Genomic DNA, 27,590 nt, shown 5'->3' with positions numbered 1-27,590 from the left:
CAACCCTTGGCTCTAGAGTGGCCCATCAGCCAATCTAATCGCCATCCAGAAGCAAATGTGATCTTTTTTGTACATAACTCATTTGGAAGCAATGGCTAATTTTCATCTATTTGAAAGCTGCCAAAAAGAAAATAATCAACAGCATTAGAGAACTAATCTACAGTAAACAAAGATGGCATTCACATAAGAAGAAACTGGAACTAAATTATCTTAAAAGAACTAGTTGTCCAATTACAAAACAACAAAATTACCAGTCTAAATCTCTTTATTCACATGAATATATAACTGTAGCAAGCAGTGATTTAAAAAATCTGTGGCTCAGGAGAAAACTTATTAAAGTTCTACTTTTGCAAAAGCTGAATTGGAGAATAGCACTAAAGCTACATACAAAGCCCAAATCTCAAGGTAAAGTCTCACAAGCAAACAAACAAACAAAGCAAATCCTCAATTGTCCTAAGCGATATTCAATACAAGCCCCTAAAAGGTGTTACATACTGATTTCCCACCCCCATGAAGGCCACCAGTAGTGTTAGAAACAAGAAAATATTTCCTCCCACCACAGATTTTATATGACTTGTTGAAAATGAGTATCACTTATTTTCACATTGAAAAATGTAAACAGGTTCTTTAAATTCCTGTCCATTCACATCTTCCATTATAACATTTTTTTTTGCTATTTCCCACTTTATGGAACATGATAAGAATGCATTACAAATTATTAAAGTATTAGTAATAGTCATGGTGGAAGTTTCTTGGAGATGTGTCAAGGAGGGGAACTATAATGGAGAATCTAAAAATGGCTATAACTTTTTTTTCTTTTCACAGAGGTGTGTGACTACAGGCATAAGAGGCATACAGAATGTAAGCAGATACATCCAGATGTTTTCATTCAGGGCAGCCTTAAAGTCTGCTTTTTAAATAAAAGAAAAGTCTGTTTTTTTCATTTTCTGCCAGAATTGGATGCAATTTGCAGGCATGGCCATTCAGTTTAAGAGAATGAAGACTACTAAGTTTCAGAATGATAGCTGCAGTGGTTCTCCTGCAAGAGCAGACTTTACTGTTTGGGGATGGGTTCAATAGGAACTATAGAGAGTGGGTAGTGGTGGAAAAAAGGGTATGGATCCCCAGGAAAAACTGAGGTGTTGGAAAGGTCATCTAACAATTACTCTGTCACCTCAAGGGTCATTCTGCCCCCCCCACCATGGATTTTTTTGGGATACAGTTTCTTCTTCCTGTGAAGGAGAGATCTCCTTGTCAACTTGCATATGGTCAGAGAATAGTGGAAAAACAGTACAAATCCCCAGGAAAGAGTGGTTTGGGGAAAATTTAACCCCCTCTCCAGCAAGGGCCCTACTATCCCAAGGATCACTGGTCAGGCTCGATTTTGGGGGATACAATGGAGATCTTTCTGTTGACTTGCATAGGGGAAGGTAGACCCACAAGAAAAACAAAACAGTTTTTAATTGTCACCAATGGGAAATTGGAACCAGGAGTAAGACAGAAACTGGAGATGAAGTAGTAGCTGGTCTGGGTGATGGTATGTTAAGCACCATCAGCACAATAAGAATTGCCTTGCTGCATGAGACCAAACATCCATTTATTTGCATGAAAGGGGCATGATGCAGATAGCCAATTTGCCGCCCTAGGCTCCTACTGGGAGGAAGGGTGGGATATAAATCAAATCAAATCAAATCAATCAATCAATATCCTGATGTTTGCCCCCAGCATTCACAGATTTTGGTGATGCAAGATTTTCCCAACTTGCTGGAGATGATAGATGGGAAAGTAGTCTCAGATTATCTGGGATCCAGTCAATGAAGCATCTATTAAGCTGGGAAGCATATCAGCCAACCAGACTATCCAGCCACCCAACAGCTACTCTTCAGAAGATCATGGCAAAGATCAGGATCCTCAAGATGTATTATTTCTCCAAAACACTTTTATTTTTATAGTTCAGTTACAGGTTTCATTGAGGAACAGGCAAAGAAAAAAATCCACCAAATGTAAGAAACCATTTGATTACCTTGATAACACTTTCTGCAGGCCTCATGTCTGTGTATATCTTGACATTATACGATATGTTAGAGAAGGTTGGTGAGTTGTCATTTGCATCAATCACAACAATATTGACTGTAACTGGCAGGCTTTCTTGCACACCATCAGAAGCTATCATCTTCAAAATAAACAGACAACAAGAGGAAGTCTTTGAGAAAAAATACAATTAAATGCATACTAATTCAAATATGACAACTTGATTTTACTTTTGCTGCTCATATTATTTTTTCACAAAATCCATATATGACAACTTTTGCAAATTAGTCACACAATCTTAGTATACCAGTTAGGACAATTCCTTAAAGTGATCCCTTTAAAGCCTCTTTTCAATAATTATATCCCCAAAAATGATGGAGAAAACCTTTTATTTTAATTTAATTTGTGAGCTATCTCCTTTCTTATTCTTCTTTGGTTCTCTTCACACATTTTTTTTTTAGGTATCTAAAGGTGTAAATTGCAAACATGTGTAAGGATATGTGCACATTGGTATACTAGCGTCTGGTTCATTTCGAGCTGAGATCTGGCAGCTGTAAAGGCAACCTTGCCTACTTTTCCACCCCCTTCCTGATTTTTCTGACCTATTAAGCCTTACCGGTTATTGTAAAGACATGGACTCAGACATCTATTGCATCAGCCCTCAAATTAATGAATTTGCCACCTCCTCAAGGAACATGCAGACCCCATACTAAGCTATATCTTGCCTTCTTGGCAGAATTCCCTCACGCCTAGCAGAAAAAATTCCATTGTTTAAGAGAGCGTCAGAAGAACAGAACTAGTTCTTTCCCCCAAAGGCATTTTAGCATGTGTTTTTAATTTTTTTTAAAAAAATGTGTTTTTAAATTTGTATATTTGTATATTAAAATGTTTAATTGTTGTAAACCACCCAGAGAGCTTCGGCTATGGGGCAGTATACAAATGTAATAAATAATAATAATCCCAGCACAGAATTATCTCATGCTCCAAAATCTGTTTTTTCATGTGAATTTTGGGAGGTGAAAGTGTATTTAAGAGCAGGGTTTTGAGCCATAAGATGGTGGATCTGAGCTCCAACTTGTAACTATGTCCCCAGCTGTGGTCTGAAGGCACATAAGGCCAGCTCCTTATGGGAGCCATATGTAAGCCGCCATGGGTTTCATGAAAAGAAAGGCAGGGTATAAATGTAACAAATAAATAAATAGCTATGCTCTCAAGGGATGCAGCGCTTGATTTCGGATCATGCACCTTCCTGCCTAAACAGACATGGCAGCTGTACTGCAGTTTCCACACTCTTGGGCCTAGGACAGGTAATTTCTGTTAACTACCTACCTCTGGATTTCCTGCATAGAACAGGAGGGTTGGACAGCCTACAAGATCTCTTCCAACTCTATGATTCTATGAAATAGCTTTCTTAAAATATCTGCCAATTTGACATCTCCACTGAAAATCTCATATTTGTTTTTCAACAGTTAAACCCTGCAGTATCTGACATAAATGCTCACTGTAGCACTAACTCCCCCCCCAACATTGCTTACCGAAAAGGTGTAGAGCTGTTGGAGCTCCCTGTCAACTGGTTGGAGCAAGGTGAGGTAGCGGGTTATGCCAGTCTGAGTCACAGTGAAAAATGTATTATAGTCATTTAGAAAAAGATGGAGCAAGGGGTCCTTTGTCTTCAAATGGAAACAAAGAGAACAGCTATTACATTCTCAAAGGTATAGCAACAATATACATGCAGCCTTTTTAAATTATAGTACTAAATATCTAGACAGACAATTAAATTTGGGAGAAAATGCAACATATCTAAATTGCTGGAATTACAACCTATGTTTGAATTGAAGGGAGGTGCTGGGGAGGGAGGACCTATTCCTCACGCCATCATTTTCCTTTTAACCAGAAATGCTGGTGAAAAGCCGTCATCTTTCTCCCAAATAATTCAAGCTCTGATCATAATTGTCTTTTGGCAATTGGGTATTTGAACAATTATTTCCAGATTAAACTTAAAAAAGCAGTGAGAGGGTGAAGATTCCGGCCACCTGCCACATGAACAAAACCCCAGCACCACAGTGAAAGCATTTCCTGATAATATATTTGCTACAAACCGCCCTTCTTACAATGCAGGTTTCAACAGACCAATGGAAAGATGATAATTTATGATCCAAAGCATCTGCTTCCATTGAAGGACTTGAGAAAACTGCCAGTATGTGTAACACAATTGGGATGCAGAATAGCTTTGACATGTTGACAATTGGTGTAAGGCTGTTCCTTGTGCACGATAAAACAAAGGGCTGAGGATCTCGTTTTGTGCCACAAAGCAAGCCATTCACAAAGGGGAAAATGATCTTTTGTTTTCTGTATCAGGAAAAAAAAACACTGGGAAATGAGAATTGTCTTGATTTAAAAAAGACTGAGGGCATGAGAATGACTAATCTTTCATGTGACAGAGCTCTTCTCTTTAATTCATACAATTTAATTCATACAATTTTCTGATATATGAACAATATCTACATAATTGGTTTTTAGTAAACCGCTTAGAGGGTTTTTTACAGTCAAGTGGTATATAAATTTTGTTAAATAATAAAAAAATGCTAGCTTGGATCCAGACTTAGTCATGCTTAAAGATGATTTGGTGAAATCAATGGGACTCAAATTGGTCAATGAGTCTACTTTACACAAGGATCCAACCCACTGCAAAGACCCTCAACCTAGAAGACCCCTCTATAGAGGATACCCTGCAATACATATTTTAACACCCATGCCCAAATATTCCAAAGTAAAAATTCCAGAATAAGCATGCCCTGAGCTGTGAGGAAAAGGTTAGCTTTTCCTTAAGAAATAATATTTTCCAGACTTTCTCCCTTGGTCTAACTTGTCAGAGTTTTGGGAGAAGTGGAAATGTTATACTTTTATAAAGCAGCACTGTGTGTGCCACAGCAACATCCAAAGTCTGTGCTCCTTAGGTCAAATCCTGTGATAGAGTATTTTTGCAATGCTATTGTGAAATAGTGTTTGATGCCACTGTGGAGTAATGCCATGATAACTGAGAGGTATTGGGCTTCTGGGCAGCAAGCCAGCTATGCAGAGTAACAAAGGTCTCATTCCACAGACCAGTTTCCAGACAGAACAACATCAAGAGTTCCCATTTGCAAAAGAATGTGATTTTTCTGCAAGCAATAACATCTATTTGCAAAGCTATTCTGCAATATGTATTATAAAAATCTTCTAAACATCAGTTAATGTAATACCTTTTATTTTCATGAACCAGTTACATAGCAAAAGTAAGTGTAAACAGCCAGTCACTTATGCTGTAGCAGGCATAACAGCATCACTGCAACAGTCAAGAAGAGAAGCAGAGAACCAAGAAAAGGCCCATGTCTATTTTTCACACATGATGCATCTTTTTACCTCCTTTTCCCAGCCCCTCATGGCTCTCTTTCACATTCAGTCATAAGACAACACTGCTATGCGCACATAAAAAAGTGGAAGAGACATACAACAGTGTGCAATGTGTTGGAAACGGTTAACAAAGTGAGATGGTGGTTTTGAATGTGATGTAGGGGGAAAGCGTGAGAGGCTTATGCTTCTTCAGAAGCTATATCTCCATCTCTGGTCTTCAGATAAGATGTGGAAGTACAGGCAGAGGAAAGCATTCAACTCATGCTTTCAGTCTATGGGTGACATCCAACGATGTCTGCCCACTTGGCCAATGGAAATGGGACTTCCTGTTCCTTTTCTCTCCTGTGCAGTCTCCCCTACACCACAAAAAATGTGATACAGAGAGTCTCCCAACCCTCCAGATCAGACTTGGGGGGTGCACGGAGGACTGCGGGGGGAGGGAGGCATGAATAACTCCTTGTGTGACATTGACTCTTGCCCTAAGTAATATCCAAAGCCACCCACTGACAGGAAAAAAGATTAACAGTACAATCCTATCCATGTGTACACAGAAGTAAGTCTTACTGCAGGGGTGGGGGATCTGTGGCCCTCCCGATGTTGTTGGACTCTAAACCCCATTAGCCCCACTCAGGATGGACAAGAGATAGGAAAGATGTAAGATGAAGTCCAACAACATCTTGAGGCCTACGGGTTCCTTATCCCTATCTTATTTTGTTCAATGGGGCTTGCTCATTAATAAACACACTCTGACTGCAGGCTATGCTTAGCCATTTTTTTATCACTGCATAGGAAAATGAAATATTAGAAAATTTAATTAATGAAGGTAGAGAACCTACTTCAATTATTAAAGCTAATGTATGCAAAAATAGAAACCTCATTGAAACAAGTAGTTTCTAGCAGTTAGTTAAGGGGTTTTTCTTCTAAATGAACAAAGATAAATACATGGTTTATTGCGATACTAATCAGATACTATTGTGTAAGTGCTATACAATGATTTTGTATTTATTCAAAATCAGAGTTTTGAAAAAATATTCTCAGCAAAAGGCAATTCAATTTTTTCACATTCTTTAAGACTTATTCACACAGGAAGAAAAGGTGAGAAAAAGTAAAGTCGAGGAGTAGGAGTTAACACACCAAGACAAACATCTAAAAATACCTACAGGAATGGCACCTGGTGGGATCTAAAAAGCAAAGGGAAACAAATAGAAAATAAAACAAATATAAGCAGGCAACTTATATAATGCCTGGAGCCTTTTTAAAAATAAACAATAGAAATAAGACATGTAACAGCAACAGATCACCAAACAAAAGCATTCACTAACAGGATCTTCTAATATTTTTCCTTGTAGAGATTACAGACTTGGGCTGAACCTAACACTCGTACCATTCTCTAGATTTCTGTCAGCACTTTGCCATTATAATCACAATTTCTGTTTCCTTATCCATGGAACAGGAATCACAAGCTCAAGTGTGTTTGCTCTTCTGAAGTTACACTGCTCACATTATTAGATTGTATGCATAAATTGGGATTTGCAGGGAAACAGCTCACAAAAGTAATGTTTCTGCACCACCTCTTAAAAAGCTAAAAAGGCACTAGGAAGAAGGGGAAGAAACAATGGTGAAACTACCAGACTGGTAAATAGTTAGCTGGGAAATTAGAATTCCTAAATCATAGTGCTACATGAGGTACACTTGGTTCCACATCATCTTCCCTCATGGAAAAGGTACTGTAAACCACCCAGAGAGCTTCAGCTATGGGGCGGTATACAAATACAATAAATAAATAAATAAATAAGTAAGTAAGTAAGTAAGTAAGTAAGTAGTCCGGTAGTTTGCCCCAGAAAACAAGTGTTTTTTGTGAAGTCAAAGCTTCTGAAAAGAGTTGGGGTTAGGAAGTGGATTTTGTTGTGGGTCACAGGAACCGGACATCATTTTCTTAATTTCCTATACTAGGAGGATGTTCTTTGTACTAAAAAGCAGTAGGTATGAATCTTTGATGGCAAATATGTGTATTGGATAAGGTCTCACAATATCCAATAACCTGAGCTCTTGCAACATTTGGACAAAGAGGCAGGAATAAAGCCAGGACCCATCTTGCCTCATCTTGAGTCAGTGCAGGCAAACAACATAGACAGAGCTTCATTGACTGGGAAGGGGAGGGAGAGGCTGGTGATATTTAGTATCATTAGAAAATTTAATTAGGCCTCAGGATGACCCTCTCTCCTGTAACATGTAGTGCACTAGCTTGGGAAGAGGCCCCACTCCTAACTGCTCATATAGGGAACTACACCATACATTTGGATCCACCATAGCAGGGTAGCAGCACAATAAGCGGAGGACAATCTCTGTCCCTTGTCCCATACTAGGAGGGAGGAGCAGTCTTGGTTTGTGGGAAGAAGCAATAGTACAGGGTACACAGGTTCAGCACTTGGTTCTGTGGTGTAGCTGAGGCAATTGTATTAGTGCCATGAATCATATTTAATGGCTACAGCCCTCCACCAATTAAGGGATTACAGCAACTACCCCTGACCTCACAGGACCCATCACATTGTGTGGAGCATCAGTAGCAAGCTGCAGTGGAGATTGGTGGCTCCAATGTCAGTGGTGTAGGGAATCAGCTCCGGGTTTTACTCCAAACCCCGAAGCAGATTCACTGCCCCACTAACATCGCAGCCACTAGTCTCCACTGGTAGTCTGCATACCAGTACTTTGGTGTTTGTGTCCTATATAAGCTGGACCAATCCTTCACAGTGGTTTACATCAGGGGGTATGTTTATGCTTCTTTAGTCTGTGTTAGATGTCCAATCTTTATAAGTTTCATTAGACCAGGCTGTAAGCAGATGCCTGGTCTAATGAACCTAATTATGCATGTATCCCTTTCCCCACTCTCCCACCTACAGTTGGGCCAGATGCATGAGGTCCTCATGATCATTCTTGATCACTTCCTATGTGAAGGAAGCAATCTTGAACTGCTTCTTGGATGACAGGAACATCTTTCCCTGCATAGTGTCCAGGAGCACTTCCAAATGTTTAAAATCTTGTGCTCTTAGCAAGGTTGATGTGGAGGCTGGGGGAATCCTAATAGGACAACATGAGGTACATATTTGTGAGACAGAAATATCTTCTTAGAAGATCATCCAGTAGATGTGACTCCAAACAAAGTTGCTGAAGTGAGCTCTAAGGGCTACAATAAACTTTGGGAATGCCCAAGGACCTGAAGACCAGTACTGCACACTGAGCTTGTCTGTAGCTCTACGCGAACCAAATAAAACTCCAGGGAACCAAATAGATGGGAACATAAAAACATGTTTCAGTTGAGTAAGCAGAAGTTCACAAATGTCTTTCCTGAATCACCATGGAGATTTCCTGAATCATCTTGGCAATTTCAGTGTCTCCATTCTGAATTTCCTCTTTTGCCAGAAACCTGCTGAGAAACTTCAAATCCAGAATGTCCACCCAATCTCAATTCTTTTTGGGAACAATGGAAAATATTGCAAATGATGGCCCAGAAGGGCTATCTCAGCAGATATGTGGGATGTCAGGACATACCAAAGGCTGGAATGCTACACAGGTAGGATGTTATATATGGTATTAGAGGTAAGATACAACTGTAAGGGGTTATAATTGGCTTCCACAGGAAATGTCTCTCTCTTCAAGAAAGGAACAGGGCAGTTTTTTTCAGATGCAGCTGAACTGTATCAGGGAGACATCTTGGCTAGCTATCTACATTAATCTCCCTGGGCAACACAACAAGATTTATAACTCCTTTCACACTGGCCTTAATAACAAGCATAACATGCCATGTTTGTTTATGAAAGTTGTGGCTGGCATAATGGCAGTTATTGGTGTTGGCTTGTTAATTTCCTTCTATCTGCAGCAGAAGGTGTATTGGCCTTCCTGGTAGGATACCATGCATGGCTCATAAGCATTCTTCACTTTATAGATCACAAATTTCAAAGGCCTGATCTAGACATTCTGTTACAGAGTTAGTGCTTAGTTTGAATCTAATGCAGAAGGCTCATGCTATAATGAATACTCAATGTTCCACACTAATTCCATGTCTGAGCTTCTGAACTCCACACCATTATTAACACTAACTTCTAGCTTTCAATTCAAGAGGGAAAATGCATTTTCATTAATTTTACCAAGTCTTCAGATGCTCATGTTCTCACATGCAGAAATCCAATTGTTACACCTCAGGGGTTTGTCCACAGGGAGTTAAATTAGCAATGAACATTTATTTTTGGTTTTGATTTAATGGAGGCAAACAAATTTATCGTGTTTTAATTTTGAATTAAATATTTTTGCTAATATGCAAATGAGATTACACTGATGTGAGTTAACGAAGTTGATGCTTTAATATACTTGACTAAAATATTCTTGAAAAAATATTGAAGCAGCTAATTCTGTTTCTCCTTCTATTTCCTCTTGTCTTTGCTGCCATCAAGGCTATATATTCATTGAGATTCCTGTTTTGACATATAAACATTTATTTGCATAGCTTGATTTATAGCATGCCCTATTTAAAAGTGTCATGGCCAAAAAAAGCCCCACACTTTTAGAAAAACAACTACAATATAGCAAGTTAAAGTAACACAAGTCTTAATAATGTAATGTCAGCCCAAATATAGTGGACCTGCATTGCTTATGGAAAATGCTTATCAGGGATGCAAAATCCGCATGCCCAATTGCCACTGGAACCTAAAACATTGGGGCAAGGGGCAGGTATCTGGGTTGCTGATGAGAATGGGAAGAAGGTTTCTTTGTCTCTTCTTATTCTCCTAGTTTAACCCTGAAGTTCCAGGAACAACTATGAATTTAAGATTGTATCAACATTCCAGACCTGAACTATTAAGAGGACCCTAACTCCATCAATGAAACATATTTTGTCTCTCTCTCCCTTCCCACCTACATATCCTGATCACATGGATCACTACATTTAGTTTCTCTGGTATCATCTAGATCAATTGGCTAACAGTCGATACTGCAGCACAGTGTGATTTCCAGTTTTAAAACAAGCTGTAGGCTAGAAACCTGGGTAAAATCCGAAAAAAGGAGGCAAGGGATTTGGGAAGACATCCTAACTACTTAGTCTCATGTTCTCTGCCTTAAGATCATGTTATATGACATAGGCATTAGATGATAGTTGCTAGTAAATAATGCAGCTGTATGGAGAGTTGTTTCATATGCTAAACCATTTGTATGCACATATATTTGAAGATAACACAGGAGTAGGAACCAGAGCATCAGCTTTCAAGGTTCCAAAAGATGTTGACAGTAAAAATTCTTCAAGCTTTTTTTTTAATCAGAGGAAAAATATCATAGAAATGTGAGGCATGATACCAGTCTCATAGATTTCAGTGAGCAAGGACGCCTGAGCCCCAGGCCTTTTGCACTAAACTCTTCCCCTTCCCTATTTTTAAACTTAAAAAAATATTTAGTTACAGGACTGCTGAGCATGCTGGAAAGCAATCACCAATCACAATCTTAATTTGCTCAGAGGGAAATTAATGCATTAGGCCCAGATTATCCAGTTGGCACCCCACAGGTCAGAGTAAATAACAGCCATAGTTTGTTTTTTTATCTCTGAAAGGCAATCTACATTTTCATCATATATATGATTTGCATCATATACATATTACATAAATATATGAATGGAAGAATGAAACACAAGCATAATTTTTCCCCACTGATAGGGGTGTTGCTAGATACTTAAAAGACTCAGGGAACAGGCTCATGACACAAATAAATTTGCTATATGGAAATTTGTGTCATGAGCCTATGTCTTGAGTCTTTTAAGTATTTACTACAGCCCTGTCAGTGGGAGAGATTTAAAATGGAAATGGACTGCCTTCAAGTCAATCCTGACTTATGGCAATCCTATGAATAGGGTGTTCATGGTAAGCAGTATTCAGAGGGGGTTTACCATTGCCTCCCTCTGAGGCTAGTCCTCCCCAGCTGGCTAGGGCCTGCTCAGCTTGCCACACCTGCACAAGCCAACCTAAGCTTGTGCTTAATTCTCCCATTCAAATCTACTGAACTTGAAAGCGCCTACCTTTCTCTGGATCATGCCCATGGCATTTTTGTACTAAAAACTAGTGGGAGGGGTTGAATGGAAATCCTACTCAGAGTAGACCAATTGATGTTAATAGACAGGACTAATTTAAGTTTGTTACTTTTAATGGGTCTACTCTGTGTAGGACTTAGGGAAATACAACCCAGTAGAGGATGGTAAATCCCCTCTGAATATCATTTACCATGAAAACCCTATTCATAGGGTCACCATAAGTTGGAATTGGATTGAAGGCAGTCCATTTCCATTGGTAAGTCAGTGCCTTGTCAGAAAACAACCCATTTCTTAACAAGTATTACAAGCTGCTTTTGAAACGCATCTCATCCCAAATTTAAATCTTAAATGAAAATGTTAAGCACAATAATTTCATTTTCTTGACACCTCCAAATATTCATAAGGCTTCATTTCAGCCTGGGCTATACAATTCTTACTAAGGAATCACTAAGCAATTATCTACTGTTACATGCATTTCCAGAATTGACCCCTTTGTATACTAGTTCATGTTAGATTGGCCAGATGCAAAGGAGGACAGAGAGAAATCCAGCAGGTGTAGCATTTCATGACTAAGAAGTGGACAATCATGTATGACAGAGCACATTCTAAAAAATGGGGGACAAGTTGGAAGATATGATTGAAGGGAAATTGGAAGGATGGAAAAGCATCTAGATACAGATGCAGAAAGTAAATTAAATACGAAAAAGGGGAGGAGATATATATGCTGTCCTGAAAAAGCTTGCACAAGACAGAGAAGAATGGAGGCTTGTTGGAAACCAATCTATGGATTAAAACATGAAAAGACCACCTTTTCTCATTACTACATTATAAGGTGAATGCCCTCTACACAACTCTGAGAAGTACAGGGGCCTTGTCCTCCTTTGCATCCGGTCATTCTGTCTGTGCCATGCTTGGGGCAGGGTGATGGTGGTAAACAGTGAAATTGCCTAGGCATCCAGAATATATCTTTTAAGACTTTATGATCAGGAATATTGTTATGATCTAGGTCTGCCTTTTACACAATGTAATCTGGTTTATTTCCTTCTAAATGGCAAAGGTTTAAATTTTTACTACTATAGATTAAGTTTAAACACTTCCTTAACTATTTACCGTAACAGTTTATCAGCATTATCATTAAACTTTGTTCGTGATCCCTGCCTAGATTTCTCTAGCTGCCTGAACTAATCAGAACAACCCTGAATCAGAGCTCCTACAAGTATATTATTTCCATTCTAGGCTGGATTTGGATCACTTCAGTTGCAAAAGCCACCAGAGCAAATATATAAGGCTCATTCACATGAGAGCTGTACTTCGTATTAAAGATGAAGCTTTTGCCATCGCGATAGATTTGCAAGGTTCACACTTCCTACCTTCCAATCCACTGTTTTCCATTCACACTGAAGGGAAAGGATCAATCACGCAGCTTCCTAATGACCACCCCCACTTAAGGTCAAAATACCACTTCCTCTGGTTACCTTGGCAACCGAGCATGCTTAGTTTGATCCAGAGTAAGTTTCATTAAAAAAAGGAAAAACCATGAAGTGTGATTATTTGTATTTTTACTGCTACAATCCAGCTGAAATACAAATATTGGTTTGAACAGTGTTATACTTTTTTGCACAAGTTAGGGGGGAAGAAAATAAAGTACCATTTGCAGCAGGCTTGCAGAATGGGAGCCAGCAGGAGGAGGAGGGAATGCGCGTGGAGAGGGGAATGATTGACACACCCACCTAAAAGCATTGGAGCACAGCCTCTGCAAGCACTAGAGATACGAAGTGGAGACTTTTCTCCTTCCCTTTTTGGATTATAATTGGATTGGGTTGATATGGAGTTAAAAGGGAAAACTGCGTTCTAGCTGGTATGCAAATTAAACAGGGATGCAAGTGGCGCTAATCTCTCAGTAAATGGCTGTGTGAACCAGCCCATAGAGCAAATATTTCACTGCTCTTGGGACTGATCCTAGAAGCAAGAGATTAGGTTGAACTGTGGGACTGTAGTGGTAGGATAAGATGTTGAGCACTGTTTCTGAACATTCTGCTATCTGTTTTTATTCTGTTCTATTGTATATCACATGTAGCAGTGACATTGGTAAATCATGGTGCAATTGGGGTTTTATTTATGAAATTATCCAGTGTTTATGGACAAATACGGCATTTCACAGAGCACACACCAGTGCTTTAACAATACAAAACACAAACCTCTTCAACATCATTATCCAAAGCTATGATTTGCAGTGGAGACGTCAAGTTCTGGTTATCTGAGATAGCTGTACCCACAGGCGAGGACTCCAAAATAAAGCCCTCATACGTTGCTTCTGTGAAGTAAGGTTTCTGATTGTTTTCATCTAGAACTTCAATATGTAGATTGGCAAATGCTGGAAGAGGATGGCCATTGTCTTGTTCAGCCTACAAAAGCAGAACATGAATTTGTTACTGGTTCCCTCTGCCACTCTTAACATCAGAAGCAAAAGAAAATGATTTACTATAGGAAACTTCACTAAAATTGCAAAGTAAATCAAACATTTAAAGTTACTATCTGAACTATATCAACTGTTTTAATATTGTTGCTTCCTCTCTGCTAAAACAAGATCACCACAGCACGTCTTGTTTCTGTTATCTGGGCTGATTGCAGGTGTTGCCACCACTCACCATATGCTCAGAGGCACGTTAGCAAATTCTTCCAAGCTTCACAGGAAGTGGATTGGACTGTGAAAGACCAACCCAAATTGTGTTTGCATTTTGACAAATTTGTAGGGGAGTACAATATGTCAGAGAGGAGTTCAGGTCTCCTGCTGCCCTAGTGCATTCACTATAGCTGCTGAATTTCTTTGCTTTTTAAAGTTTGATAGAAATATCTGTGGGCTATATGTACATTCTTAAACCGCAAAGTTTTTTGCCTATTAGTGAATTTCTCTGCTTTTTAATCCGGGAGGTAAGAAATGGGATCCTGTGCAAGTTTGCTGAGAATGGATTGATCATTTGCATGCTTATTGTGTTCAGTGGGATTTACTCCTCTGCAATCATGCTTAGGATAGGTGAAACTGACCACAAGGGATGGGGAGAGGAGGAGGGGGAGGGGAGCAGGCAGGAGGGGGAGGAGGACGAGAGGTTTGATCATTTGCATGGGCAGGAGAGGAGGAAGAAGGAAGGAACAGGGGAGGAGAAGAAGAAGGAAGGAGCAGAAAGGCAGGTTTGATCATTTGCATGGTTATTGAATTCAAAAGGGTTTACTCCCATGCCATCATGCTTAGCATATGTAAAACTGACCATGGGGAAGGAGGAGGAGAAGAGGGAGGGGGCGGAAGGGCTGCAGTGGGCAGGGGAGGAGGAAGAAGGAAGACAGGAGGAGAGGAAGAGGGGAGGAGGAAGGGATAGGAGAGGGGAAGGAGGGGAAAGGCGGGTCTAATCATTTGCATGCTTAATGAGTTCAGTGGGATTTACTCCCATGCAATCATGGCTAGGATACGTAAAACTGACAATGGGGGAGGAGGAGGGGGAGGGGACAGTAAAGAGAAAGGAAGGCGGGAGAGGGGAACAGAAGGGGGGAGGGAAAGGAGGGAATTGGAAGGGGAGGGGGAGGGGTGAAGCAAGGGGGAGGGAAGGAGCAAAAGGAAGGTGATGGAAGGGAGGAGGAGGTTTGCTAATTTGCATGCTTCCTGAGTTCAACGGGATTTATTCCTGCGCAATCTTGCTTGATAATGAAATGGACTGCCTTCAAGTCGATCCTGACATATTGTGAATAGGGTTTTCATGATAAGCAGTATTCAGAGGTGGTTTACTATTGCCTTCCTCTGAGGCTGAGAGGCAGTGACTGGCCCAAGGTCACCCAGTGAACTTCATGGTTGTGTGGGCATTCGAACCCTGATTTCCCAGGATGTAGTCCTAGGATGGGTAAAACTGACCATGGGGGAGAAAGACGGGGAGGGGAGGGCGGAGGGGAGGGGAAGGAGGGGATTGGAAGGGGATAGGAAAGGAGGGGTGAAGGAGGGGGAGGGCAGGGGCAAGAGGGAGGGAATAGGATGGAGGAGGAGGGGAGGGCAGGTTTGATCATTTGCATGCTTTTTGAGTTCAGTGGGATTTACTCCTGTGCATTCATGCTTAGGATAGATGAAACTGACCTGGAGGAATGGCAGGGAGGGGAGGAGGAGGGCATGAAGGGAGGGAAGGGAGGGGGGAGGAGATTGGATGGATGGGTACTGGGCAGATGGGAAGCCCCTTTCCTTTCCAAAAGGAAAACATTGTTAACAGTACCATTCTTTTTCAGCTTTTATTCTACAGCAGGCACATGTAGCCTCCCACCCAAATTTAAACCAAAGCTGTCACTGGCCACATCCACACCAGACCTTTATTTCACTTTAGACAGTCATGGCTTCTCCCAAAAAATCCTGGGAAGTGTAGTTAGTGAAGGGTGCTGAGACCTGCTAGGAGATGCCCTGTTCCCCTCACAGTGCTTCAATCAGAGCTGCTGTTAAACCACTCTGGCCCCTGGAGCTCTGTCAGTGGAATACGAGTCTCCTCTCAGCACCCTTCAAAAACTATACTTCCCACAATTCTTTGGTGGAAGCCATGATTGTCTCAAGTGAAATAAAGGTCTGGTGTGGGTGTGGCCCTCTGATTAGGCAAGCCCAGCAGCTGTGAGTCTGGCTTTTAGAACATTGAGAGTTGGTTCTTACTGAGGATGCCCAACATTATCATTCAATGCTAAATTTTTTAAATTAATTAAAAATCAGCCAGGCATTTTTTTAACTTTTAAACTGCAGAAGATGAAGGTCAGAGTATGGGGCAAGGTCAGTAATAGGATTACAGGTACTCTGTGAACATGGCTGATTTTAATTAATTTCAACAGATTGTGAGAACTCTGACAGAAAAAATCCAACAGGAGTCTGGGTTTCTCTCTCTCTCTCTTTACACTTTGAACTCTTGATTCTCTCTGATTGTTTTGTGTATTGCCATGGAAATTTAGAGGGTTATTAAGCAAGTGTTTCTGAGTTCAGGACTATAAGTTTGTAAGGTTTTGTTTTGAAATGAGCTTAAGGGAAGCATCAGAATGGCACGGGGAGTATTTTCAATTTAGCATTGTGAAATGCAAAAACTCCATGCTGACTATAGTATACAGCTACTCTTGGGGCTGTATAATCAATTTCAAAATTATTTGATTGACTCATTGTTTCTCTCTAGTCTCTAAGTTCTGCACATGCGCATGGCAGCATCTGCGGCCAAATGGAGACCCTAACTGTGGTACCTGGGATGAGCCTTTGTCACTGTTGCCTTACGTTGGTGGGTTAGGGAAATAGAGGGCAGCAGCACAGCAATGTCAAGTACAGCAGAAGGGGAAACTAAAATGAGTTTGACTAAAATGAGATTGAGACCAGCCCTAATTGGATCTTGGGGGTGGGGCTGATGCCAGGAACCTCATATCCTATTTAAGATTCCACTCTATCACTATAAATCTCAGCATAACTCATCAAAATAAGAAATATCTCCTTGGAGAATTAAGGGGGGGGAAATACTGATTTCATCACTGCAGCACATTCTAAATTATGTAATAAAAAACCCTCATTCATTATAATGGATAACCATTAATTCTAAATATCAAAGTCTACTCATATTAAACACCAGCTGTGTCAGAAACAGGTAGAATATGCTGATATAGTATTTTTGAACTCTTCCCACTTCCTTACTACTACATCTATACACACATAACACAGGATGGGGGGAAGTGGGGTGCAGAGAAGATGACTTTTTAAAATTCTGCTTCAATGAGAAATGTACTTAGAGGCAAATTAACTTATTGATTGTACTAAGTTTCCCAGCTAACAGAGATCATTTGACCAGAAATAATCAGTGAAATGAATCTGTCACTTTCATGAGATGAGACTGGGCAAATGTTTAAAGTAGGTATATATTTTTAGACCTTCTCTTTCTTTTTTTTCTCACAGTCCAAATTCAATGATGACCCAAGCATCTCCCTTTCCTTGTGCCATAGCAGGGCCAATTTATCTGAACTCAGTACTAAGAACTGACTTCTCATAAACAGGAATGACAAGAGTGAAACATGAAATATCAACAGCAGTAGAAGGTTAAGGGTTATTTTTTTTTGTTTTGTTTTTGGAAAGCTGAGATCTCCTCGGCTAGATGTGCCAGGGATAGTAAAGGGTATATAGTTTTTCTTGTATCTGCCTTCAAGTTTCCCTGTGAATATGTAAATAAGCTCACAAAGAAAATGAGCAGTTAAATCAAGAATGGGGAATCTGTGGTTCTGGTCCTCCAGGTGCTGTTGAACTACAATTCCCACCCATCTTGTGACCTTAAGGTGAAAGCTGGTAGGAAATCACCATAATCATCACTAGGATTTTTTTTAAAAAGGAATATTGTAAAGTCGGACAAGGTTCAAAAAGGGTAAACTAAATAATCTGATAGTCATGGGGGACTGGGAAGCAAAAATAGGGAACAGAGAAGAACTAGAAATTGTGGGAAAATGGGGCTTAGGTCATAGAAATGAAGCAGGAGAGAGACTTATTCAATTCTGTGAAGCCAATAATTTGTGTCTTGCAAACACATTTTTTGAACAACCCAAAAGATGACTGTACATGTGGACATCATCAAATGGTCAATAGAAGAATCAAATTGATTATATTGATAGCAGAAGATGGAGAAGTCCCAAACTTTCTCAGAAAACACTACTAGGGGCAGACCGTGGTACAGATCATGAATTGGTTTCTGGTGCCTCTTCCCTTTCTAAATCCTGCTTGGATGTCTGGCATTTCTTGCTCCACATATGGTAAGAGCCTTTATTGTAGAATCTTGAGCATTACTTTACTTGCATGGAATATTAAGGCAATAGTGTAGGGCCCAGAGCCAAAGGATTCAGACTGAGGTGAGGTGATGTCTTTTTCTCTTTTTATTAAGGTTATGGTTACATTTATTAAGGTTATGGTTACATCCAAAGCAGTGTGCTTCATACACCTGACTACTCTGACTCACTACTTTTCCTAACTATCCTAACTAAGCAGTCTCTGCAGCATTTGGGGAAAGTTGACTCAGCACTTGCGCCTTGGACGACACTGGTTTAAGTAGGGAAGGCTTTTGTATGTAAACGGTGGCTCCTCCTGAGTTCCACCTTTTAAAAGTCTCTCTTCTCACACCTCCTCACATGGGATGAGGGGGGGGGTGAGTCTCAAGCGGCACATCAGTAAGAGGGCTTCACTAGGTGACAGTGTGGGCTCCGGAAGCCAGATGCTGATTGGCTGGGAAGCGCTCGAAGTGTCTGGCAGGGACTCCTGCACAGGCATGGAGGGTGCAACCGGGGAGTCTCACCTCAACTGCTCAGACATTGGACTTGCAAAAGGGGCAGGAACTGAATCCATGGGCGTGCTGGGCATGGGAGTCTGGGGTCTGTCTGAACCCTCCCCGATACTCTATCTTCCCCCAGCTTCCCAAGGGATCTTGTCCTCATCTGACTCCTCTCCTCGATCTAGCTCTCCCTCAGTCTGGGGCACAACAAATAGTTGGATAATTACTGTATTCCCTGGGATCCCCTTTCTTTGGAATTGGGATGTATATTGAACTCTTCCAGTCTGTGCGCCATTGTTTTGTTTTCCATATTTCGTGACAAATTTTTGTCAACATTAGGACAGATTCGGTCTCAGTAGCTTGTAGCAACTCTATTGGTATGCCATCTATTCCTGGTGATTTGTTTCTTCCAAGTATTTTAAGAGCAGCTTTCACCTCACATTCTAAAATTTCTGGTTCTTCATCATACAGTTCCTCCGTGAATGAATCTGTCATCCTGGCATCTTTTTTATAGAGTTCTTCAGTGTATTGCTTCCATCTCGGTCAGTCGGTGTGTTCCCCTGTTGATTATTCAACATCCCTAATCTTGGTTTAAAATTCCCTTTCATTTCTCTAATCTTTTGGAATAGGGCTTCCCTTTTTATTGTCCTCTATTTTTATACAATAACTATTGTAATAGTTCTCTTTGTCCCTAAGTACTAGTGGCTGTAGTACTGCATTTAGGGTTCTGACCATGTTTCTTTCTCCTTTTGCTTTTGCTTTCCTTCTCTCTTTAACCATTTGAAGAGTTTCTTCAGTCATCCATTGAGGTCTTTCTCTCTTTTTAACTAGAGGCATCATCTTTTTACATCCTTCCCTGATAATGTCTCGGAATTCATTCCATAGTTCTTCTGGTTCTCTGTCAACTAAGTTTTAAGCCTCAAATCTGTTCCTTATTAGATCTTTATATCCTTCTGGGATGTTATTTAAATTGTATTTTGGCATTATGATTGCTTTGTTCTTCTTCTTTAGCTTTACTCTGATTTTTGATGGAAGTTTTCAATTTTTGAGATTTTTGAGAGAAAGTGGATAGAGAAAATTTATTCTCCTTCTCTCAGAGAGCACTAGAACTCAGGGACATCTGTTGAAGCTCCATGTTGGAACATTCGGGACAGATAAAAGAAAGTACTTCTTCACATAGGACAGAAACCATGGAATTTGCTCTCACAAGAGGTAGTGATGGCCACCAACTTGGATAGTTTTAAAATAGAATTAAACAAATCTACAGAGGAGAAGACTCAATGGCTAGGCTACTAACAACTATAGCTATGTCGTAGCTTCACTTGCACAAGCATTATGCCTCTGAATACATGGTGCAGGGAATCATAGGTGGGGAGAGTGCGGTTGAGCTTAGGACCTGCTTCTGGCCTGCCATAGGCAACTGATTGGCCACTATGAGAACAGGATACTGGACTATATGGGTCTCTGGCCTGATCCACCAGACTCTTCTTATGTTCTTATGTGGAAATTTCCCCTCTGCCCCCCAAAACCAGCAGCCAATCACAGATCACATCTGTCTCCATTGACCTAATCATAAAAACCACAGATTCAGCACTTTTCAGCATTGTCATGAAATTAAAATCATGGATCTGAGGCACTGATCCTTATATGGATTTTTCATGGGATCCTCTCAAACCCATCATAAAATCACCACAGATGTGACCTGTGACTTGACAGTTTTGATGATATTATGTAAACAGTGTTAGAGCAGTACAGCAATGGAACCAATTACCTAGGGAGGTGGTGGGCTCTCCAACACTGGAGGCATCCAAGAGGCAGCTGGACAGCAATTTGTCAGGTGTGCTTTAAGTTGGATTCCTACATTGAGCGGGGGTTGGGGGGTTGGACTCGATGGCCTTATACACCCCTTCCAACCCCACTATTTTATGATTCTAATTATTTTGTGTTGATGGCAAGTACCAGAGCTGTGATGCTTACTGTAAGCTTACTGTAATTGAGCACTGTACGCTTTAGTTTTAAGGGTTTTGGGGGGGGGCAGTGTAAAATAATGCAAATTCCATTCTACTGGATTTACTCAGATTTACCAGGATTTATCCAGAGATTCTGAGATTCACACAGAACTCTTGGAAGGGCAAAGAGTCCGTTTGTGTGTGTGTGTACTCTCTCTCTGTCTGTCTGAGAATGGAGAGAGAACACAGGAACCTAGGAAGCTAGCAGACCATTGGTCCATCTAGCTCAGTATTGTCGATACTGAGTGACAGCATCTCTCCAGGGTTTCAGAAAGGGATCTGTCCCAGCTCTACCTGGATATGCCAGGGATTGAACCTGGGACCTTCTGCTTGCTCTACCACTGAGCTATGACCCTTCCCAAGCAACCAGAGGAGTTGGTGCCCATGACACTCTCTCAAAAATTCCAAAGGTGTCTACAGGCCCCCAACAGTTGGTGACACCTGCATTCAGGCTTTAAGCTGCCCATGAAAAACAAGAAGCCACAGAGGTGTGTCAACACAATCCAAAGTTTCAGACTCAGAATAATAACAAATTGAAGTGTATTTACAATTAAAGGGGAGGGAATACTTGGAAAGATTTTTCATGTAGGTACTGAAGTGCAACTTGTGGGTACAGATAAATGAAAATGATATATGTATACTTTGCAGTATGCACCCATGCTGGGAAAAATGTGGCTTGCTATTATTTGCACACACTGTAAAATCCACACATGACATGCAGATTGCACTCCCTCCATGGAAGTGTTTTCCTTGGAACTATAAAAGTGACCCTAAGAGAGAAAGGAATTGTAGCATCTTCTGTGGTCATTCCAATCCTGCCTGCATTTTTTTCTCTCTGAATTAAATAAAAGCAAAGCTTATCTAAATAATGAAAATCTATGTCCAAGATGTACAGCAAGGTGTACAGGCATTACCAATTATAGGAGGTCTTTCTGTACTTCACAGTATGTTCCACTAAATGGCTATGTTGTACTAAAGGAGAAAGATTAAACTCGTTGCAGATACATAAAAACTAGCATGTGTTTTAATCATGCTTCCACTCACACAAAAGTCTCTCTCTTGCTGCCTAACATGCTTGGAAGAGCTCCTGTAGGATACCACCTGTCTTACTTCCAGGAAATCACTCCTTTTCTGTCAAGCTTTTGGTTCAGCCCCCTAGTTCTCATGCCCCCTGCAACTAATCAAGCATGAGCATATGTCAAACACATATTCTTTTCCTGTTTATCCCTGCCTCCACTTCTTTACCCTTCCTGTGTTATTTTTCCTATGTTGAATTTTAGATTGGAAGCTCCTCAGGGCAGGGACCTATCTTCTTATACTCTATAAAGCGCCATACACAGTGACTGCTCTGTGTAAATTAATAACAATAATTAGGGGTCAGTATAATCAGTCTGATTAAGGATGTTTGGCAGCTTTAAGACAGAAACGATAGAGACAAAGTAACCTTTCCAGTCTAGTGATTCTTCCTTTATATCTTTCACAATAAGCAGGCAGCATGCCGGCTCAGAGAAGCAGTCCTTTGCACATGTTCCTTCAGTTTACCTCTCTCACCACTCAGCCACAACCAAACCTAATTATATAGTTGTGCAGTTAAGTATGGGTCACTGCTACTGACCAAGTTCAGGAATCTCTAACAGATCTAAGGAAAAGAACTGAAAATATACTGCCATTTCCTCTCCCAGCCAAAATTAATAACTGTGGTTATATAAAGCAAGCACACTTCACACTTAATTAATCAAAACGGTAATGGAAATACTATGTTTTGCAATTTGTTGGTTGCAAGACATTAGCAACCCTGAAACAAAAGTTCTTATCAATCTATGCAAGCCCTTATATAAAATAAGATGCCAGTTTGGTGTTGCTTTTTCACTCTGTGTTGTATTTTGTGCCCTATGTTAATAGCCTGGGAGATTGCCCTGCTGACAACTTGACGTGTTAGGGCATGCCATCATGCATACATTCACGGGCTGACCCAGCTGAGGCAACATGCTTCTCCCACTTAGACTCAGTGCTGCAGTGACTAATCAGCTTTCATACTATATCTCACACAGGTTATTCATCATCCAGGGCTGGCTCAAAAGACATTTTGCTGCCTGAGATGGAACACATCAAGGCTGGCCAAATTATTTTACCATGTATGACAGAGAAGCACACAATCGCCTCTCCTTGAGAGTAAAAATATAATTAACTAAATTAAGTAGCTAACAATTTCCTAACCTTTCATAATGTCCAGAGGCAGCTGCCTCACTCTCCTTAATGGTAGGGTTTGTCCTATGAAGTGTCACCACTTTACCACATATAGGGGCAAACTATATGTTACATAACAGTGCTCCAATAGCATTTTTTGTAAGCAAAGCTGTTTTGGAAGAGAGGTTTTAGAATAGAAAAGTGGTTAGAGGATAAATGTGATATTTAACCCTTCATCAACCTGACAAAGCAAAGAGCCAGTAAAGCCACTTAGACTCACTGAGTTCTGTGATTTTCCACAAACAGCCCATTTCCCAGAAATATTGTGGAGTCTTCCAAAGCCTGTTGATACTACCCTCTAGTGCATGGATGGCACTATTTGGGTTACAAAAGGAGAGACACTCAGAGAATTGAGATAGCTTCTAGTATGTATAATTCCCAACATAGAAAGCATTGAAAAGTGAGCTTGCACACCTGTCTTTCAACACGCTCATAGCACTTTTCATTAACTGAATACTACATCAGAGGTTCACAAAAGATCAAACAGAAAATTCATCCAAAATAAATTGTCAAAGTGTGGATTCAAAGAACAGCTGGTAATGGAAGTAGGGAAGGAACTTTTTATTTATTTATTTATTTATTAAATGTACCATTGGTCTCACCTGAAAGGTGATTTTCATAGGAGGTATCCCATCACTGCGGGGCTGTAGCTCCACCTATCGTGCGAAGGCAAGAATGTTTTTGAAGTCAAGACGAGGGGCGTCAGGCCCCTCCCACTCTCCAGTTCATTCGCAGCGAGTCTAAGGAGAAATATCTAAAAATACAATAACAAGGCCAACAGGCCTGCCAGCAGGAAAATAACACAATGGTAACATTCATAATAACGTGACTCCAACATAGCAAAATAACAGAACTAGGAGCCTTGACTTCACTATAAAATTTAAATATAATAGCGTAACAGGGATAAATAATACATGAGAAAATATCTATTCATCCTCCAGCTGGGAGGGTCGTGATGGGATACCTCCTATGAAAATCACCTTTCAGGTGAGACCAATGGTACATTTTCCATAGGAGGTATACCATCACTGCGGGATGTACCAAAGCAGCCCATACAGGGAGGGACCACCCACATGCTAATACTCATTAAGAACCTGTTGCAACACTCATCTGCCAAAAGAAGCATCGGCAGAGGCATAACGATCTATTTTATAATGCCTGATAAACGAGTGAGGGGTAGACCAAACAGCAGCCCTGCAGATATCAGCAACAGGAGCGTTGGTAGCAAAAGCAACCGTAGTGGCCGCTGACCTAGTTGAACGAGCTGTTATGTTAGCTGGTACTGGAAGCTTAAGGGATTAGTAAGCTAAAGCAATACAAGCCCGCAGCCAGTGGGATAAAGTGGAATTAGCTACTTTATGCCCCATAGAACGTGGGTTAAAGGATACAAACAGAGACTCAGTTCGTCGTATATCCTGGGTCCTAGACAGGTAGGTCTTGAGAGCCCTCCGGACATCCAACAAATGCCAAGCCTTCTCGAGAGGATGGGTAGGATTCGGGCAAAAGGAAGGTAAAACGATGTCCTGGTTGCAATGGAAGACTGAATCAACCTTGGGACGGAAGGAAGGATCAGTCTTCAGTACAACAGAGTCCTTATGGAAGACGCAGAGATGGCGAGCAGAAGACAATGTGCCCAACTCCGAAACTCGTCTGGCAGATGTAATTGCGATCAGGAACAAGACCTTGAAGGACAGCATACGTAGAGGCACAGTCCTGATGGGTTCAAACAGAGGGCGTTGCAAAGCCTACAGAACCTTCGGCAAACTCCATGAGGGAAACCGATGGACAACAGCCGGAGATCGTAGGGCGACTCCCCTCAAAAAGCGTTTGATGAACGGATGTGAGGTGATAGTCGCACCAGAAGAAGAAACTGATAGAATAGACGACAAGGTAGAGGCATGTCGACGTAAGGTGTTGGGTCTAAGTCCCATCATGAAGCCGTTATGGAGATATTGTAGCACCTGTTGCATGGTGGCCTGGGATGGATCGTGGTGGTGGGACTGGCACCACTTGGAGAAAGCCACCCAAGTATGTTGATAAATCCGAGTGGTAGATGGTCTTCTTGAGGCCAAGATAATATCAATAACAGCGTCAGACAGGCCAGCCAACCTCAAATGTCCCCGTTCAAACGCCACGCTGTTAAGTTGAGCCAAGTGGGGTCCTGGTGCCATACTGGACCCTGTGATAGAAGGTCTGGCCTGACTGGGATTGTCCATGGATCCATTACTGACATTGCAAGAAGGTCCGAGAACCACGGTCGGCGTGGCCAAAATGGTGCTATCAGGACCAGCTGTGCCCTCTCGCTTCGCACCTTCCTCAATGTTTTGGCTAACATTGGTATTGGAGGGAAGGCGTACAAAAGACCTTCCGGCCACGGTGTTGATAGCACATCCACTGCTTCCGCTGTTGTGTCCAGGTATCGGGCAAAGTACCTGGGAAGCTGGCAATTGCGACTGGAAGCAAACAGGTCGATTGAGAATGCGCCGAACCGACACTGGAGACAATGGAAAATGGCTGGATGAAGTTTCCATTCTCCCGGAAAAACCTGTTGTCTGCTGAGCCAGTCTGCTGTCACATTCCAAATCCCTCTGAGTTGTTCTGCTTTCAGGGATTGTAGATGTTGTTCTGCCCAGACAAAGATGAGGGAGGCTAAGTCCTGCAGAGGACGAGACCTGGTGCCTCCCTGTCTGTTCAAATGTGATTTTACACACGTGTTGTCTGTTCGAATGAGCACATGGTCCAAAGGGAACAGAGACTGAAAATGACGTGGAGCTAAGTGGACAGCCTTTAGCTCCAGCCAGTTGATGCTTTGAGTTTGCTCTGCGGTGGACCAAACCCCCTGAACGTACTGGGAGTTGCAGTGGGCTCCCCAGCCGATGAGGCTGGCATCTGTGGTTACAACAGTTCTGCAAGGTTCTTTGAACGGCGTGCCCTTGGAAAGGTGTTGGGCCCTCGTCCACCAGCGGAAGGAGAGGCGCAGTGCGGGGCTCAAGTGAACTTTGCGATGGTTGGAGCTGGCAATGTCCTGTTGAAAGGGCAACAAAGTCCACTGAAGGTGACGAGTGTGGGCTCGAGCCCATGGCACAATATGGATGGTAGAGATGAACATTCCGAGCGCCCTGGCTAGGAGCATGACATCTGCGGATGTTTGTTGCATCAGGGACCTTGCGATGTTTGTGATGGCCGTGATGCGATCTGGAGCCAGAAATACCATTGCCTGCAGGGTGTCCAACATCGCCCCTAGATGTAGTAGGCATTGGGTTGGTTGAAGATGGCTTTTGTCGAAGTTGACAAGCCAGCCGTAGGCCTGCAAGACATTGAGGGTGATTGTTAAATGATGATGAGCCAGCTTTTCAGACTTTGCCCGTATTAACAGATCATCCAGATATGGGTAGAGATGAACCCCTTGAATCCGGAGATAAGCCACTAGAATGAGTAGCGCTTTGGTAAATACTCTTGGAGCAGAGGAGAGGCCGAACGGCATTGCTCTATATTGAAAGTGCTGGTGGCCAAAGGCAAACCGAAGAAACTTTCTGTGGGCTATGCAAATGGGCACATGGAGATACGCTTCCTTAAGGTCGATAGAAGCCAGGAAGTCTCCTTCATGCAGACTCTCTGTAATGGAGTGGAGTGATTCCATTTTGAACCTGCGATATGTCACAAAACGGTTGATGAACTTGAGGTCCAATACCGCCCTCCATGACAAATCTCGTTTAGGCACAGCAAATAGGAGGGAGTACACTCCTTCCGACCTCTCAGTTGTGGGGACTGGCTCTATTGCCGCTATGTCCAAGAGGTGGTGTATGGCTATCTGCATGATGCTGTGCCTGGCTGGTGCCCTTGGACAAGGGGAAGGATGGAATCTGTCTGGTGGGGTCACCCAAAACTCTATTGCATAGCCATAACAGAAAAGCTACCTGATCCAGGAGACCATAGTGAGGCACAGCCACTGGTCTCCAAAATTAAGCAATCTGCCACCAACAGGAGGTGCGTTAATACTGCTTGCATTGACGAGGCCCTTCCCTATATGAGGACGATGAGGTACCCCTGCGCCCTTGGCACTGACCTCTGCCCTGGAAACGCCGGTTCCAGGTTCCCTTGAAGGAATTGGGGTCATATGATCTGAAGTTGCGGCCTCGTCCTCCTGGCCACGTTCCTCGAAAGGGCTGGTTAGTGCGGAAGGGAGGAGGTCGCCTGAAAGGCCTGAGGTCGATGTTCTTGACAGTGGCCAAAACCGGTTTGTGGGCGTCTTTGGGATCAACCAGCACTGCCTTTAGAGCTTCCTCGCCGAAGAGTAGAGATCCGGAGTAAGGAGCCCTAGATAGATTCATTCTGGCCGCAGAGTCAGCTTGCCAGTGGCGAAGCCAGAGGGTCCGTCGAGCAACTATCTGAGCCGTCATGGCTCGTGCCCCCAGTTGAGTGGCATCCAAAGTGGCATCAGCCACAAACGCCGCTGTCTTACGCAACTTTATCAGTGACCTTCTGAGGGAGACAGGGTCCGGGTTAGTGTCCTCTAGAAGATCATCCAGCCACATCATAGCTGCTCTGGAG

General features: G+C 41.9%; 1 protein-coding gene across 7 annotated transcripts in view; it reads right to left on the bottom strand.

Moving 5' to 3' along the window:
• Nucleotides 1–27,590, bottom strand: part of PCDH15 (protocadherin related 15) — a 605,264-nt gene that overhangs the window by 297,791 nt on the left and 279,883 nt on the right. For 5 of the 7 annotated variants that reach the window (XM_061635350.1, XM_061635351.1, XM_061635353.1 and 2 more), the window contains exons 11-14: nucleotides 13,690–13,896; nucleotides 6,585–6,605; nucleotides 3,567–3,701; nucleotides 2,024–2,173 (exon numbers count right to left, since the gene is read on the bottom strand). In XM_061635350.1, the coding sequence (XP_061491334.1) occupies nucleotides 2,024–2,173; nucleotides 3,567–3,701; nucleotides 6,585–6,605; nucleotides 13,690–13,896 (513 nt within the window). The remainder of the gene's footprint in view (nucleotides 1–2,023; nucleotides 2,174–3,566; nucleotides 3,702–6,584; nucleotides 6,606–13,689; nucleotides 13,897–27,590) is intronic. The other 2 variants (XM_061635352.1, XM_061635356.1) reach the window with 1 other exon arrangement.

The sequence above is a fragment of the Rhineura floridana genome, chromosome 7 (assembly GCF_030035675.1).
Source record: "Rhineura floridana isolate rRhiFlo1 chromosome 7, rRhiFlo1.hap2, whole genome shotgun sequence".
In the NCBI taxonomy this organism is placed as follows: Eukaryota; Metazoa; Chordata; class Lepidosauria; order Squamata; family Rhineuridae; genus Rhineura; species Rhineura floridana.
The sequence above is the reverse complement of the archived record's forward strand: the minus strand, read 5'-3'. Positions and strand labels throughout refer to the sequence as shown.